Raw genomic sequence first — 15000 nt, 5'->3', positions numbered from 1 at the left:
AGGAGAGGGACATGTGCCGCCCCGGCCCACTGCTTCTCTGACAGATGTTCCCCTGACAACGGTCCCCCTGCGACAACCACGGGGTTCTGGCGACGGTCCCACGGTGTTTCTCTGATGACGCTCGTGTCACTGCCTTGCTGCGGTCCTGTGACGGGAGTATTACAGTTATCAGAGCCAGATTAAAGCCAGTCCTAGGCCATATCACAGCCGGATCAGAGCCAGTCCTAGGCCAGATAATAGCCATATCAGAGCCAGATCAGTTTTAGAGTCAGCTGCAGTCTGGAACGGACGAAGGACCTTTTCTATGTTTACTTCCCCATATACTGCATATTTGCTGCTTCATATATGATTACTACTGCATATGTGTCCAGCACTGCTATGCTGTACCCAGGCACTCCTGCCTACTTATCCACTAGAGTAATGGAAACTACAGTAATAGAAATTGATACACTGCAGACACTGGAACGTGTGTCTTTGTGGCAGCTGCACTGTGGTGAAGATTATGTCTGCTTTATATGATGCACTCTGGTAGGCCAGCCTTACTATCGTCCTCATTCATAAAAACTGCATGATGTGTGGATCCGCTGCGCTATTTTACTGAATGGCTCTCTCTGTAAACTTCAGGGAATATCAATGTTTCAGCACCTTAAAATGTATTTTAATATCAACGCTCTGGTGCTAGTGCACATGCTCAGGCGGACTGAGAAAAAGCTTCTAATGCCTTAATCTCAACTGCTGGATCTCTATGCTGGAGCCTGTCCCAATTCCCGCTAGCTGACACACACACACACACACACACACACACACACACACACACACACACACACACACACACACACACACACACACACACACACACACACACACACACACACACACACACACACACACACACACACACACACACACATACATACATACATACATACATACATGCACGCACGCACGCACGCACACACACAGCCATCCTTATTCCCCCCTAGCTGACATCCTAAAGAGGGGACCTCCCCCACACTGCTTTCTACCAGCAGCATCAAAGCAATCTGTGGAGCACCTCTCCGTGCACACATCAAATGGGCCTGTGGAGGAGAGAGAGAGAAGAGGAGAGAGAGAGAAGAGGAGAGAGAGAGAAGAGGAGAGAGAGAGAAGAGGAGAGAGAGAGAAGAGGAGAGAGAGAGAGAAGAAAAGAGAAAGAAGTGAGAAGACAAGAGAGGAGAGAGAAGAGAAGAGATAGAGAGGAAAGTGAAGAAAAGAGAGAGAAACGAGGAGAGAGGAGAGAGAAGAGAAGAGATAGAGAGGAAAGTGAAGAAAAGAGAGAGAAACGAGGAGAGAGGAGAGAGAAGAGAAGAGATAGAGAGGAAAGTGAAGAAAAGAGAGAGAAACGAGGAGAGAGGAGAGAGAAGAGAAGAGATAGAGAGGAAAGTGAAGAAAAGAGAGAGAAACGAGGAGAGAGGAGAGAGCAGCTGGTATTAAGAGTTGACCTTGCCAAGGAAAGAGGCAAAGCAGGCTGGGAATGATGCTGTCAAGCTCACCGCCACCTCAGCCTTGAAAGACAGAGAGAGAAAGAGAGAGAGAGAGAGAGAGAGAGAGAGAGAGAGAGAGCTTGTAACACATAAAGATGTGGATTGTGAACACCACTCCACACACATACTCTCTCATACACACACACACACATATGCACACACTCACATGCACGCACGTACACACACACACACACACACACACACACACATACACACACACACACACACACACACACACACACACTCCAGTTCTCTGGGCTTTCCACCAGATTTCATTCAGTAAAACAGCAATCCTCTGGAGTGGAGGCGGATGGCTTCTGACAGAACCTCCCCTCCCCACCTCTCCACTCCTTTTCACACAAACACACACACACACACACATACACTCTGAGCACTATAGATTTCTGTGTCTTAAACAAAATCCCTGGAGTCAATATGGCCATCCATCCCAGAGAGCAGTGGGGTCACTTAGGCAGAGTTGTGCTGCTTTAGTCCAACTCCCAGGGAGTCTAGAACAAGCTGAAGCAGCCCCCCCACCCCCCCCACCCCACACACACACACACACACGTTGCTGAGCCCACCTCATCTCTCTCCCATGATGCAACGCTCACAGAGGTCAGAAACACACACGAGTTGTCATCTGATAACTGATGCTTTAGCTGCTCCCCCAAACAATCCCCCCACACACACATACAAACACCCCCACCCACCTACACACACACACACACACACAAACACACCCTTTCCTCCTCCCGCGGCCCCCATCACCAATCAGAGCTGCTCATTTTTTAGCGCAAATGAATGCACAGCCACGGGCTCTCTCCTGAGCCGCTTGTAATATGAATGCATTTGCAGAAAAGCAACCAGCGGCAGCGACAGCTCTATCAGCAGCAGGTAGCCGGCTGCCCCGAGATCCCAGTCCACGTCCGGTGGGAGTGGAGCACCGTTTAAACAGGCACATATTGGGTTTGCTGAAGTGCTCCAAGGTAATGGTCTTAAACGTGTCATTTACGATAGTCCTCAGTAGGAAATGATCACCGCCGCAGGCATGAATTTTCTCCTCATAGTCAATTTTTCTCCATTTCTCTCTTTCTCTCTCTCTCTCTCTCTCTACTTCCCCTCCTCCTCCTCCTGCTCCTCTCTCTGCTCCCCTGACATGACCAACCAATCACAGCTGTGGCAGAGGCCGCCCTCACCCAGCGCTTCAGCTGCTCCAGGGCACAGATGCCCTGCGTGCCAACTACACTGCATCACACAGCCAAGGAGATGCCAACGTAGCTCACATACCTCATGCCAACTGTACAGATACCCGTCTCGCCAAACAAACAGAGCTATAGAGATGCCCATGCTGCCAAAGCTATGGAGATCTCAGTGTGCCAACCGTAACGCATCACACGGCCGAGGACATGCTAACGTAGCTCACCTACTTCATGCCAACTGTACAACTGCCATCTCACCAATCATACTGAGCTATTGAGATGCTCATGTTGCCAACCCTGCAGCATCTTAGAGCTATAAAGATGCTCACATTGCCAACCCAGTTGCATCTTACAGCTATAGAGATGCCCACATCGCCAACCGTGCAGCATCTTAGAGCTATAGAGATGCTTTGCTTATGCCAACCCAGCTGCATCTCAGCTGCATCTAACCAGTCCAGCATGAAGAGCCAAAAAAAATTTCACATCACTCAAAAGAGCTGTACAACAAAAAAGATGCCCACACTAGGCCTACAACAGCAACAGTGACTTATAGGTCTACGCCTAATTAGACATAGGGTTACAATTTAAATAGCTCTTCTCTTTTTCATTTTAATTGAGACACAGATGCTACAAATGATCATTTTCAGGAATTAGTAGCAAGCAACAAAAATATATGAGACACATCACAAATTCACCCTCACTGAGGGCCAGATGTAAGTACATTTGCGAACGTAGCGTTATCAGCGCCATCGACAAACTTCTCTTATTGACGCATTTACCTGCAATTTGGATTAACACCTGCTTTTACAAGGCAGAAGTATATTTATTCGCAGAATAGATGTGCGCTTTCACAAGCAGTTTTTGTACATACCGCGGCATACATAATTAGACGCTCTTTACGCTTCCCCTCCCATCTCTTTACTCTTCCCCTCTCATCTCTTTACGCTAAACTCCCACTTTCCCCTCGATCCTCCCATGAATGCATATGCATGACACGGAAAAGCGCAGCTCGCCATTTTCAGCACGCGCGAGAGGCAGTCTGCGCTTTGACCTCAATGCGGCCTGTTTGTACATACTGTACCTCGCAATGTTTTTACACGCACGTTGCTAAACAAATACGCCTGAAGTGGGCGCAAAAGCGTTAGTACATCTGGCCCTGAGAATGTCTTATTAGCATGGGCAATGCTCCAATGTAAAAACTGAGATGATGCCAATGTGACCGTTGAGTGTTCCATTGAGTTTTCCGTCGAGTGTTCCGTTCATTTTTGAAAAGAAAATGAATAAAAAGAAAATGAGTCTGCTTCTCTGACTGACGTTTAAATAGCCTACCTTTACCTTGTACTTGCGAAGGCCTTTGGGGAAACTCCCGGGAAGCTTCATGCATCAGTTAAGTCTGGCATACCAATTACCAAAATAACGTGTAGAACACGACTATTACGTAATTTTGGTTACAGACACATTTATATATGAAGGGTTATGCTACAAAAAGACAAATCCTTCTTTTGAATGTCCTGTGTTCCTCCTTCTATTTGCACTTAGCTTCAAGCTACTTTTTCCTGATTGCAACAGTACTGTAGCATTAAACCCTGCTACGTCTTCTTATATTGTATTCTTATTATGTAATGGGGGTTAGATTCCTGTCCATCACATGACAGTGAAATTATTTACATTTAATTATTGGTAGCCTAACTATTGGCAGTACTGTCAAATAATGAAATGCATTTTGATTTATCAGAAATATATTTTAAAAAAAAAACTCTTTAAGTCCAAGGAGAAGTGAGAACCTCAGTTGAGCAGTCGCGAGACGCACAAGAGGAGGCAAAAAGCCACATGCTGCTTGTGAGCCACAGGTTCGCCACCCCTGCTCTACTGCATCATAGAGCTGATAGAGCATCAATAGATGGTCAGCTTACCAAACATACTGTGTCTGTCTCTCTCTCTCTCACACACACACTCTCTCACACACACACACACACACACACACACACACACACACACACACACACACATACACACACACACATACTCACGATCAGTGTACTGTAGGTATTGTCCGGCTTACCAAACATACTGTGTCATAGCTGTATAAATGTCCATATTACCAGCTCTAACAATATCTTATGTGTGTGTGTGTGTGTGTGTGTACAGTATGTGTGTGTGTGTGTGTGTGTGTGTGTATCTTATGCAACTGAGGTAATATATACTGTATAATGCCTTTTTGAAATGGCAAAGCTTTCATTTCTGAAATTATAGTCACAAACACCATCTTCTCTTTGTGCTGTCGAAGATTATGGAAGATTGTTGATCTTGCTTTGTGTAATGCCAAAGCTATCTGTCCTAATAGTAACTTTAGCAGCGGTACGATGAAAAAATTTCAGGCAGCCATTTTTCTATTGTCACAGAGGACCAGACACAGAGGGAACGCGGAAAGATCAAATGTCCTCGCCAGAGCTGTTTACTGTGCGGTAGAAATCGCATGTATTGATTGGCTTAATAGATCTATTGCTTTTGCCTTTATTTAGTCCATTAAGCAAGCAAATGTGTCTGAAAGGAAGCAAGTGGTGCATTGTTATTCCTTTTTTGGCTTTTTCTAATTCCCAGTGCCAGAGAGCAAGAATGAAGTCAAGGCCATCCATTGCAATTAAGAGTGTCTGCTCATATCTCTAACAGCCGTTATCCAGGGATTGACATTTAGAGTTTTGTTTAATTCAGTTCGAGTCCGATCCTGTGAAATATTGGCGTTAGAAGAAAGTATCTGTATCTGTGTAATTGCAAAAATGTCAAGCCACGATGAGTGTGAGTTTGTGAGTGTGTTCGTGCGTGTGTGTGTCTGTCTGTGTGCCTGCGTGCATGGATTTTTATGTGTGTGTGTGTGTGTGTGTGTGTGTGTGTGTGTGTGTGTGTGTGAATGAATCTGCTTAGTTTGCAGTGGAGCCTCTGATGTTATCTCATGTCAGATCTCCTCAGTGCTAGGTCTGGCTCCTCATGTGAAAAGGAGCTGAAGCATTTTGTAGAACAGGTTGTCTTTCTGTCTGTTTGTCTCTCTCTCTCTCCTACACACACACACACACACACACACACACATACACACACACACACACACACACACACACACACACACACACACCTCTACTCTCCTTTTAGCTCCTAACGTGCAGTGTTTGAAAGAAAGCCAGGAAAAACTGTGCTGATACTTATTAACATAATGTGTGTGTGTTCTTTTAATCACGTCTGTGTGCTGTGTGTGTGCTGTGTGTGTGTGTGTGTGTGTGTGTGTGTGTGTGTGTGTGTGTGTGTGTGTGTGTGTGTGTGTGTATGCTCATATGAAAGAGTTGCAGCACAGGGGCTTGGTGTCATGCCCAAGTGACTAACTACGGTAATTTCTGGTGTTCAAAACACACACACACACGGTAATGGCTAAATGGGCTGGCAGATATACAGGTATGTGCACTGTCTGTGTGTGTGTGTGTGTGTGTGTGTGTGTGTGTCTGCGTGTGTGTGTGTGTCTGTGTGTGTGTGTGTGTGTGTGTGTGTGTGTGTGTGTGTGTGTGTGTGTGTTTGGAGGTAGTGAGGCTGCACTAGGTCATACCTGACAGGAGAGACGTCTGTGTCCGGTAAAGCGCATACACATTTAGACTACTTGAGTGTGCTCTGAGTTGTCAACAAAGACACATCGAATCACTCTGTCTGCACACACACAGACACACACACACACACACACACACACACACACACATATAGCATGTATGTAAACACATTTACTCAAGTGCGCACACTTAAGAACTGTGCATTCTGACATGTGAAAGCACACACACACACACACACACACACAGAGAGAGAGAGAGAGACACACACACACACAGACACACACCTTGCTTAACCTCCCATCTGTGCTGAGTGGGAAATGATAGCTTTGTGAAAATCGGTGCTCACCTTGTAAAGTAGGCTGGGAGGTGATGAGAAGGGAGGACGCTAGAATATCAGAGGTCAGAGGAGGACAGAGACTGCCCTTATCCGGCTCACATCTGGCCCTAATCCGGCTCACATCTGGCCCTGATCCGGCTCACATCTGGCCCTTATCTGGCCCTGACCAATGCAGTATATGCACTTTAAACTTGCGTTGCATTAACACATCTCTGTGTCCAGATAGGGACAACACAGTTTGTATTGTTTTTTTTTTTTTATTTGCTACACAACTTGCGTTGAAAATAACACAACTTCCGTTGTTTTTTAACACATCTCTGTATCCAGATAGGGACAGCACATTCGTTTTAAGAGTGTGGTGGAGGCGTAGGAGCATTTTCACATCTGTTTCTGCTGCTGTTACCACAGCCCAATTTATTCATTTCCCATGGTCACTTTAAGAAGCGTGCGTGCGTGCGTGCGTGCGTGCGTGCGTGCGTGTTTATGAGGTTGAACACTGAGATCAACAGGATGACAGTGGGAGAGATGAGCAACCAGCAGGCAGACAAGTAGGCAGATGGACCTGCCCTAGGCTCGGCTCACACACACACACTCACTGATACATACAGTACACACACACTCAAACAACTCATGAAAGCAGTCACACGTGTAGACACATGAATAAACACAGAAAGGTGCTCTCTCTCTCTCACACACACACACACACACATGCACACACACACACACACACACACTCAGACACACACACACGCACACGCACACACACACACACACGCGCGCGCGCACACACACACACACACACAGTACATGGGGTGTGGTAAATAGAGTGTGATTGTGGATGACGTCTGTGCTGGTGTGGTAGAAAAGCAAACCCACTCCCCTGCTGTGTGTGTGTGTGTGTGTGTGATATTTCTGGTCTCTTCTCCCAACTCAGTTAGGTCTCTCTCTGTTTACACAAGCTGCTGCTCTGGAAAAATGGGATGAGAGGAGTAGAAACTATTTTTTATGTGTGTGTGTGTCTGTGTCTGTGTGTGTGTGTGTGTGTGTGTGTGTGTGTGTGTGTGTGTGTATGTGTGTGGGCCCGTCTGTGTATGTCTACAGTACGTGTTTGTTTATATGTTCTTGTCTTTGTTCTCCTGTCATTCTGATTGACACACCCAAGGTGTATGCTCGCATTTCCCTATATTTGCATGCTGGACTACGCCTGAGAACGCTGAAGTAGTGGAGATGAGAGGCGTAGCAAACGTGTGTGTGTGTGTGTGTGTGTGTGTGTGTGTGTACTCTCCTTGCTACATGTGAGGGCAGGCAGGTGAGTGTGTTCTGTTCGTGTGTATGAATATTACATGGGCAGCCTTTGGCTCTCGTGCCATCCCCATGCAGTGGGTGAGGAGAAGGGTGCAGACGTAGATCAGCTCTGTTTATGCATGAAAGATGGAATTCACACTGGGTTGCCAAAGTGAGAGGTTGTCAGCTGAGGGGTGTGTGTGTGTGTGTGTGTGTGTGTGTGTGTGTGTGTGTGTGTGTGTGTGTGTGTGTGTGTGTGTGGGTGCATTCATGACAAAAGAAGGAGAACATGTCTGCCAGCCTAGCACATCTTAATTGTAAGATCTGAGTCTTGTTGTTCCTTGCTGTTGGAGGTTAAAGTGTCAGGCAGTGTGGTCTTTATCCTATGTGTGTGTGTGCGTGTGTGTGTGTTTGTGTGTGTGTTGTGAAGCTTGGATCACATTACCCTTTGCACAAATCACATGACCATTTATGCAATTGTCAGCATTGTAAAATGCAGAATTTCGACAGCACTAGCGATGTTAGCGAAGTCAGCAAGGTTAATAAGCTAGAGGAAGTGGAAGTGAGTCATGAAGTCAGACCAGGTCCAATCAGGAAGGGGACATGGGTTTCTACGACATCGTTTTCAGATGTTTGTGGATGCGCTGTCCACATTACAACCCAAAGACGTTGACAATGTCCACAACGTCAACATTACAACATAAGAGTTCCCAATAACGCTGGACTACGCTTGAGAACGCTGGAGTAGTGGAGATGAGAGGCGTAGCAAACGTGTGTGTGTGTGTGTGTGTGTGTGTGTGTGTGTGTGTTTGTGTGTGTGTGTGTGTGTGTGTGTGTGTGTGTGTGTGTGTGTCTTAACAGAGAACCAAAGCTGTTGAGTCGACTGGAGAAGTGGGTTACCTATTGTGGGTCATGTGACCCTGGGGCAATTCTGACACACACACACACACACACACACTCATGGGGGACAGGCGAAACAGGGTGCGATGTTCCTCAGGAGGCTCAAGAGTTCCTACTGAGAAACACTGAGGCAAGTGTGAAAAATCCCAGCTCTGGCACAGCTGCTGTGTAGCTGGCTGTTGAGTTGCCATGTGTGTGTGTGTGTGTGTGTGTGTGTGTGTGTGTGTGTGTGTGTGTGTGTGTGTGTGTGTGTGTGTGTGTGTGTGTACTCTGCCTTTTTGAGTTAACCATCTGTGAAGTGTCCCTGGAGCCTTCAGATGAACTCCAATTCAACCGCGCCCCACTCAGTCCCACCAGGGGGCGCTATTTGAGTGGCTGTTAGGTGTGAGTTTGTGCTCATCGAACTCAGCTGTGGCTCTCAGGTGAACCCAGCCTGAAACGAGACCGGACACCCCCCACCCCACCCCTCTGGACACCCACCACCCCATCCCTACAACACACACACACACACACACACACACACACACACACACACACACACACACACACACACACCATCGCCACCACAGGTGGTTTAGGTGCTTCATGTTGCTGCCTTCACCATGCACTACACTACATCTCTGGTAGGCCAGGTGCTCCACATCAGCGTCCACAAGACATGAAAAGGTTTAAAGGCGCATGAGTGCATTCCCCCCGTACACAACCATGCATATTGCTCTGCACATCAGGACAGTGCTGTGGGCACCTGATGTGGCGTCAGCAGTTACTGTAGATACTGCTGCTGCTGATGCTGCTTCTGCTGCTGGGTTTCGTGGAGGTGTGTGTGAGAGTGTTGTCTAAATGCAGGTAGATGGAAAGAATCTGCAACAAAAGGTGAAAATAATGTGCCACTGTGTATTCCAGGTGTGTGTGTGTGTGTGTGTGTGTGTGTGTGTGTGTGTGTGTCTCTGTGACTGAGTGAGTGAGTGAGTATGGTATATATCTAACAGTGTTACCAGAGGGGTGTGTGTGTGTGTGTGTGTGTGTGTGTGTGTGTGTGTGTGTGTGTGTATGTAATTGCGCATTTCAGAGGTGTGTGTGTGTATCACTGTTTGTGTGTTTGTGTGTGTAATGTGATGTCTTCCATTGCAGGTAGAATGTAAGAAGGCCCAACCAAAGGAGGTGATGTTCCCCCCGGGGGCCAGAGGACGAGCCAGAGGTCTGCCCTACACCATGGACGCCTTCATGCTGGGGATGGGCATGCTTAGTGAGTACACACACATACACACACACACACACACACACAGTCACTCAATCAGTACAAGCACATACATACACAGTTAGACACACACACACACTGAGGGCCAGATGTACTAACGCTTTTGCGCCCACTTCAGGCGTATTTGTTTCGCAACTTGCGTGTAAAATCATTGCGAGGTATGTACAAACAGGCCGCAATGATGTAAAAGCGCAATCTGCCTGTCGCGGGAGCTGAAAATGTCTAATTGCGCTTTTCGTGTCATGCATATGCATTCATGGGAGGATCCAGGGGAAAGTGGGAGTTTAGCGTAAAAAGATGGGAGGGGAAGAGTAAAGAGCGCCTAATTATGTATTCCGCGGTATGTACAAAGACTGCTCCTGAAAGCGCACGTCTATTCTGCGCCTAAATACTTGCGCCTTGTAAAAGCAGGTGTTAATCCAAATTGAAGTTCAATGCTTCAATAAGAGAACCTTTCAAAGACAACAGAATCGCTATTTAGAGCACCAGTTTTGCAAGTCTTTGTAGGCTACTATCAAAAGCAACATTAACTTTCGTTGGCCTTTCGAATGTCTTACTTTCACTTTCACGTCATTCACTTAAACTTTCCTACTTGCTAGATTTGACCAATTTTCCATAGCCTACGTTCACAAGTAGTTTGACTAGAACTACTGATCTTCATTATCTCCCTGCTCGTTGACATCTTATCATCTATGGTATTATTTCATGATCGCTAAACGTTTGATTCTTTTTAATGTTGTCATCAGTTAACTTCATTCAACTGCGCTTGTAGGCTCTGCCATTCAGTTGTGGACGTTCGTAAATTGCGTTTATGGGCGGAGTATGGCAGAGAAAGGCGCAGTTTACACCAAGGATTGAACGATTGATAAATACGACGGAAACTTGGGTCTGTCAGCGTTCGCAGTCTGCGGTTTGTCCATGGCGCTGATAATGTTACGTTCGCAAATGTACGTACATCTGGCCCTCAGTGACTACTCGCTCACACACACATACACACACACACACAAACACACACGCGCTGAGTGGGTACACGCTCACACACAGACATACACACACACACAGACACACACACACACTGAGTCAGTACACGCACACACATACACAGACATATACACACACTCGTGCTGAGAGAGTACACGGACACACACACACACACACACACACACACACACACACACACACACACACACACACACACACACACACACACACACACACACACAAACACACACACACACACACTAACAAGTAGGCTGTCCTATTTAAGTTGATGACAGAGAGCAAACAGAAGAAACACAAAAGAAGGTCTGACTCGAAAACAGAAGTGCCCAAAAGTTTGTGTAAGTAAGTCAATGTCGTTAGAATATTTAAAACCCCGAACCACTCGAGCGAACATTCCCCAACTTATCAGTGCTTCCCCACAGATGCCTCCCCCAGGAGGAGTGTATTCATAAGAGCATGCAAACCGTGGCGCAGCCTTAAGAAGCTCTTTATCTAAATGAAATTAGAAAATGCAGGGTGGCGAGACACAGCCTTGCCTTAACAACAAAAAAAACGTGACAGCGATGGCGAGAGAAAGCAGAGGCCATTATTTAAAGGAACTGTACGTTTCTCACACACCAAATCTCATTAAGGGCCCCTCTCCGGTGCCTTTGTTTACTGGTGTTAATCGAGCCATTTATCTTTATTGTGCGGCTCCGTGTGCGTGTTTGCTGAAATTAATACATGTTTAAGCCGGCGCGCCGGATGGGTGTGCCCGATGGATAATTGATTTTAAAGGGAATCGGAGGCGTCGAGCCGGATAAGAAGAACATTAGCATCGTTTTTAATATGGAAGATCAGCGAGCCTGAAGGCAGCCACTAGGCCCCATCGAAAAGCCAGGGGCTTTATTTACGCATGTGCCCAGGAGAGCAGGAGCCGTGGCAGGGGAACCTCACATCTGTGCACGGGGGCTTGTTCATCTAGCCTTGTGTTCTGTTTCACTTCTTATAGCATCTCCTCACACTTCTCTTCCTTTACATTTTAAGTTTATTCATTTAGCTGAAGTTTTGATCCAAAGCCACTTACAGAAAGAGGAAATAGCATTCAAGCTACAGTGCAGAGGAGACCAAAGCTAGGAATTACTACTGCATGTCAATACTATTACTAGAGGATAAGAGTGCCAACATTATAAGTGCTAGTCAAAGTGTGGTAGGAGGAGAGAGTGGTAGATGAAGGAGGTAGAGGAGGGAAGAGAGGGATGTGTATCTTCCTTTTCAGTCTGTTTGTTTTCTGCCTTCCATCTTGGTTCTTCTCTGTTTCAGCCTATTGATACAGTTTTCCTTGTGACTCACACACACACACACACACACACACACACACACACACACACACACACACACACACACACACACATACACACACACACACACACACACACACACACACACACACACACACGCACACACACGCACACGCACACACACACACACACATCCACTAAACTGGTCTAGTGAATTCCTCATGGACTCTGAAACTGTGCTCATTTTCTGTTTGTTTGTTTTATGGTCTCCCAGGTTACCCAAACATTGTGGCGACATATGGCCGTGGATACACTGGATTTGCCCCCAGCTATAGCTACCAGTTTCCCGGTAAGTGATGTGAACATACTGCTCAGATGGATCCTTCTTTTTAGTAAACATTGAAATGAATAGAAGATGATTGCAAAGACACACGCAGAGTTTATTTGCAAACCCCAAATTGTGTATATGGTCGTGTTTTGGGAAGGAAGCTAGACATTTGTTTCATCTGTCTCACACAGACCAATGCATACCCAAACATACACACACACACACGCACACACACACAGACACACACACACACACAAATACACACACAGACACACACAAACACACACTCACACACACATACAAATAAGAACACACTCAGGGAGCATCTGTAATTGGCTTGGTTGTTTTTTTGGAGATAGACAAGCATTTGTGTGTGTGTGTGTGTGTGTGTGTGTAGCCGTTGGATGTTGCAGGAACAGCAACGTGACCAGTGTCTCCGTACAGTAATCTGGAGAGCCCTGTTTATGTGTGTGTGTGTGTGTGTGTGTGTGTGTGCAGCATGAAGAGCCCTGTTTGTGTGTGTGTGTGTGTGTGTGTGTGTGTGTGTGTGTGTGTGTGTATGTGTGTGTGTGTGTGTGTGTGTGTGTGTGTGTGTGTGTGTGTGTGTGTGTGTGTGTGCGTGCAACACATAGAGGCCTGCCGATGCCAGCTGATGAAAAGCTTGCCGTGTGCTTTTCCCTCCTCATTTCCTCCTCTTCTTTCACTGGGCTTTACCGCTCTGGGCCGACTCTGGGCCAACTCACAGCCATCTTTAGTCAGGAGCCGCAGGTATTCTGCAACACTCGACTCCATGGAATAATGTGCTGGGTTTAATCTGGACTCTAAAGGAAGACTGTTTCCTTGGCCGAAGCGACTTCGTGATTTTAATGTGTCTTACTAATGAGGAGTAATATCCTGTGAAGAGGCCGACCGCTGGGCTTACTTTAGCTGTCCCTCGATCTGTGAAGCTCTTGAGAAGTCCAGGACCTGGATTCAACTTCGCTGAGATAGAGGGAGATATTTTTTAAATCAGGAAGACTTGGATGGACATTCCAAACCCCACACATATGTTTCAAACACAGGAGCGGAGGTCAGCTAGCGCCTTTGGGGGTCGTAAGTCACATGCTTTATTGACAGCCAATCATCCCATAACCATTAAATTAATTTATTGCATACGATCCATGCCCGCTGGTAAGACAGTGACAGGTGTGCCCAGGGCAAAAAAGGGACACCTAGTTCCCCAACACAGTAATAGGCTCTGGACACAGAAATTGGGTTCATGTTAAGGTCAAGATGCACCTTATTGTCCTGTATTGTGGGAAATGTAGTTCCACCCATGAAGCATCCAGACTGCTACAGGAACAGGAACAGACTGCTACAGGAACAGGAGATATATTGTGTCTAAACACATAATTATCAAATCATACCGTTAATAAGAGATAGTTCAAGTATATGAAGAGTCTTTACTCAATCAAAACAACACAACTGCAATTTGATTGATATTACCTGAAATACACAATTAAATGACATGACTTTTTAATGTTTTAAAAATGGAGATATAGCATTTTTGGAACCAAACTCTTCATATGCAAACATTAAATAGATGCAAAGCTATCATGCAGATGCAAAAGTAAAGAGTGCCACAACTGCAATAGAGAGACACACTACAGACACAAAATGATCAATCATCGGCCCATAACTGAAATGAATCCATATGGATCCATGTCTATTCTACTTGCTGAAATTCAGTGGGCTTCTGTCAGAGGTAAACGGTGACAGACTCTGATAGTGGTGAGGTGTTGTGTTGTGTGTGTTGTGAGAGTGTGTGTGTTGTGTGTTGTGAGAGTGTGTGTTGTGTGTTGTGAGAGTTTGTGTTGTGAGGGTGTGTGTGTTGTGTGTGGTGAGAGTGTGTGTTGTGAGGGTGTGTGTGTTGTGTGTGGTGAGGGTGTGTGTGGTGAGGGTGTGTGTTGTGAGGGTGTGTGTGTTGTGTGTGGTGAGAGTGTGTGTGGTGAGGGTGTGTGTGGTGAGGGTGTGTGTGGTGAGAGTGTGTGTTGTGAGGGTGTGTGTGTTGTGTGTGGTGAGAGTGTGTATGGTGAGGGTGTGTGTGTTGTGAGGGTGTGTGTGTTGTGTGTGGTGAGAGTGTGTGTTGTGAGGGTGGGAGGCAGGAGGACCTGCGATGTGGCCTGGAGGGCTGGGGGCTGGCAGATCAGCCCACCGGGCAACAGAGAGAGGGAGATGCCCACGGGCGATACAAAAAACAGCATGCCAGCCTGTCTGTGTGTGTGTGTGTGTGTGTGTGTGTGTGTGTGTGTGTGTGTGTTTG

The 15000-nt window shown here is 46.5% G+C and overlaps 1 protein-coding gene across 11 annotated transcripts in view; it reads left to right on the top strand.

The window, feature by feature from the left end:
- Positions 1-15000, top strand: part of LOC143111641 (RNA-binding protein Musashi homolog 2) — a 295188-nt gene that overhangs the window by 222213 nt on the left and 57975 nt on the right. For all 11 annotated transcript variants that reach the window (XM_076273898.1, XM_076273899.1, XM_076273892.1 and 8 more), the window contains 2 exons: positions 9962-10076; positions 12645-12719. In XM_076273898.1, coding sequence (XP_076130013.1) covers positions 9962-10076; positions 12645-12719 — 190 coding nt within the window. The remainder of the gene's footprint in view (positions 1-9961; positions 10077-12644; positions 12720-15000) is intronic.

Source organism: Alosa pseudoharengus, unplaced genomic scaffold (genome assembly GCF_046254945.1).
Source record: "Alosa pseudoharengus isolate Yale_2024_CS ecotype anadromous, Long Island Sound unplaced genomic scaffold, YU_APseudo_1.1 YU_APseudo_1.1_scf_8, whole genome shotgun sequence".
NCBI classification, from domain to species: Eukaryota; Metazoa; Chordata; class Actinopteri; order Clupeiformes; family Clupeidae; genus Alosa; species Alosa pseudoharengus.
This window is presented reverse-complemented; position numbering and strand designations above follow the sequence as displayed.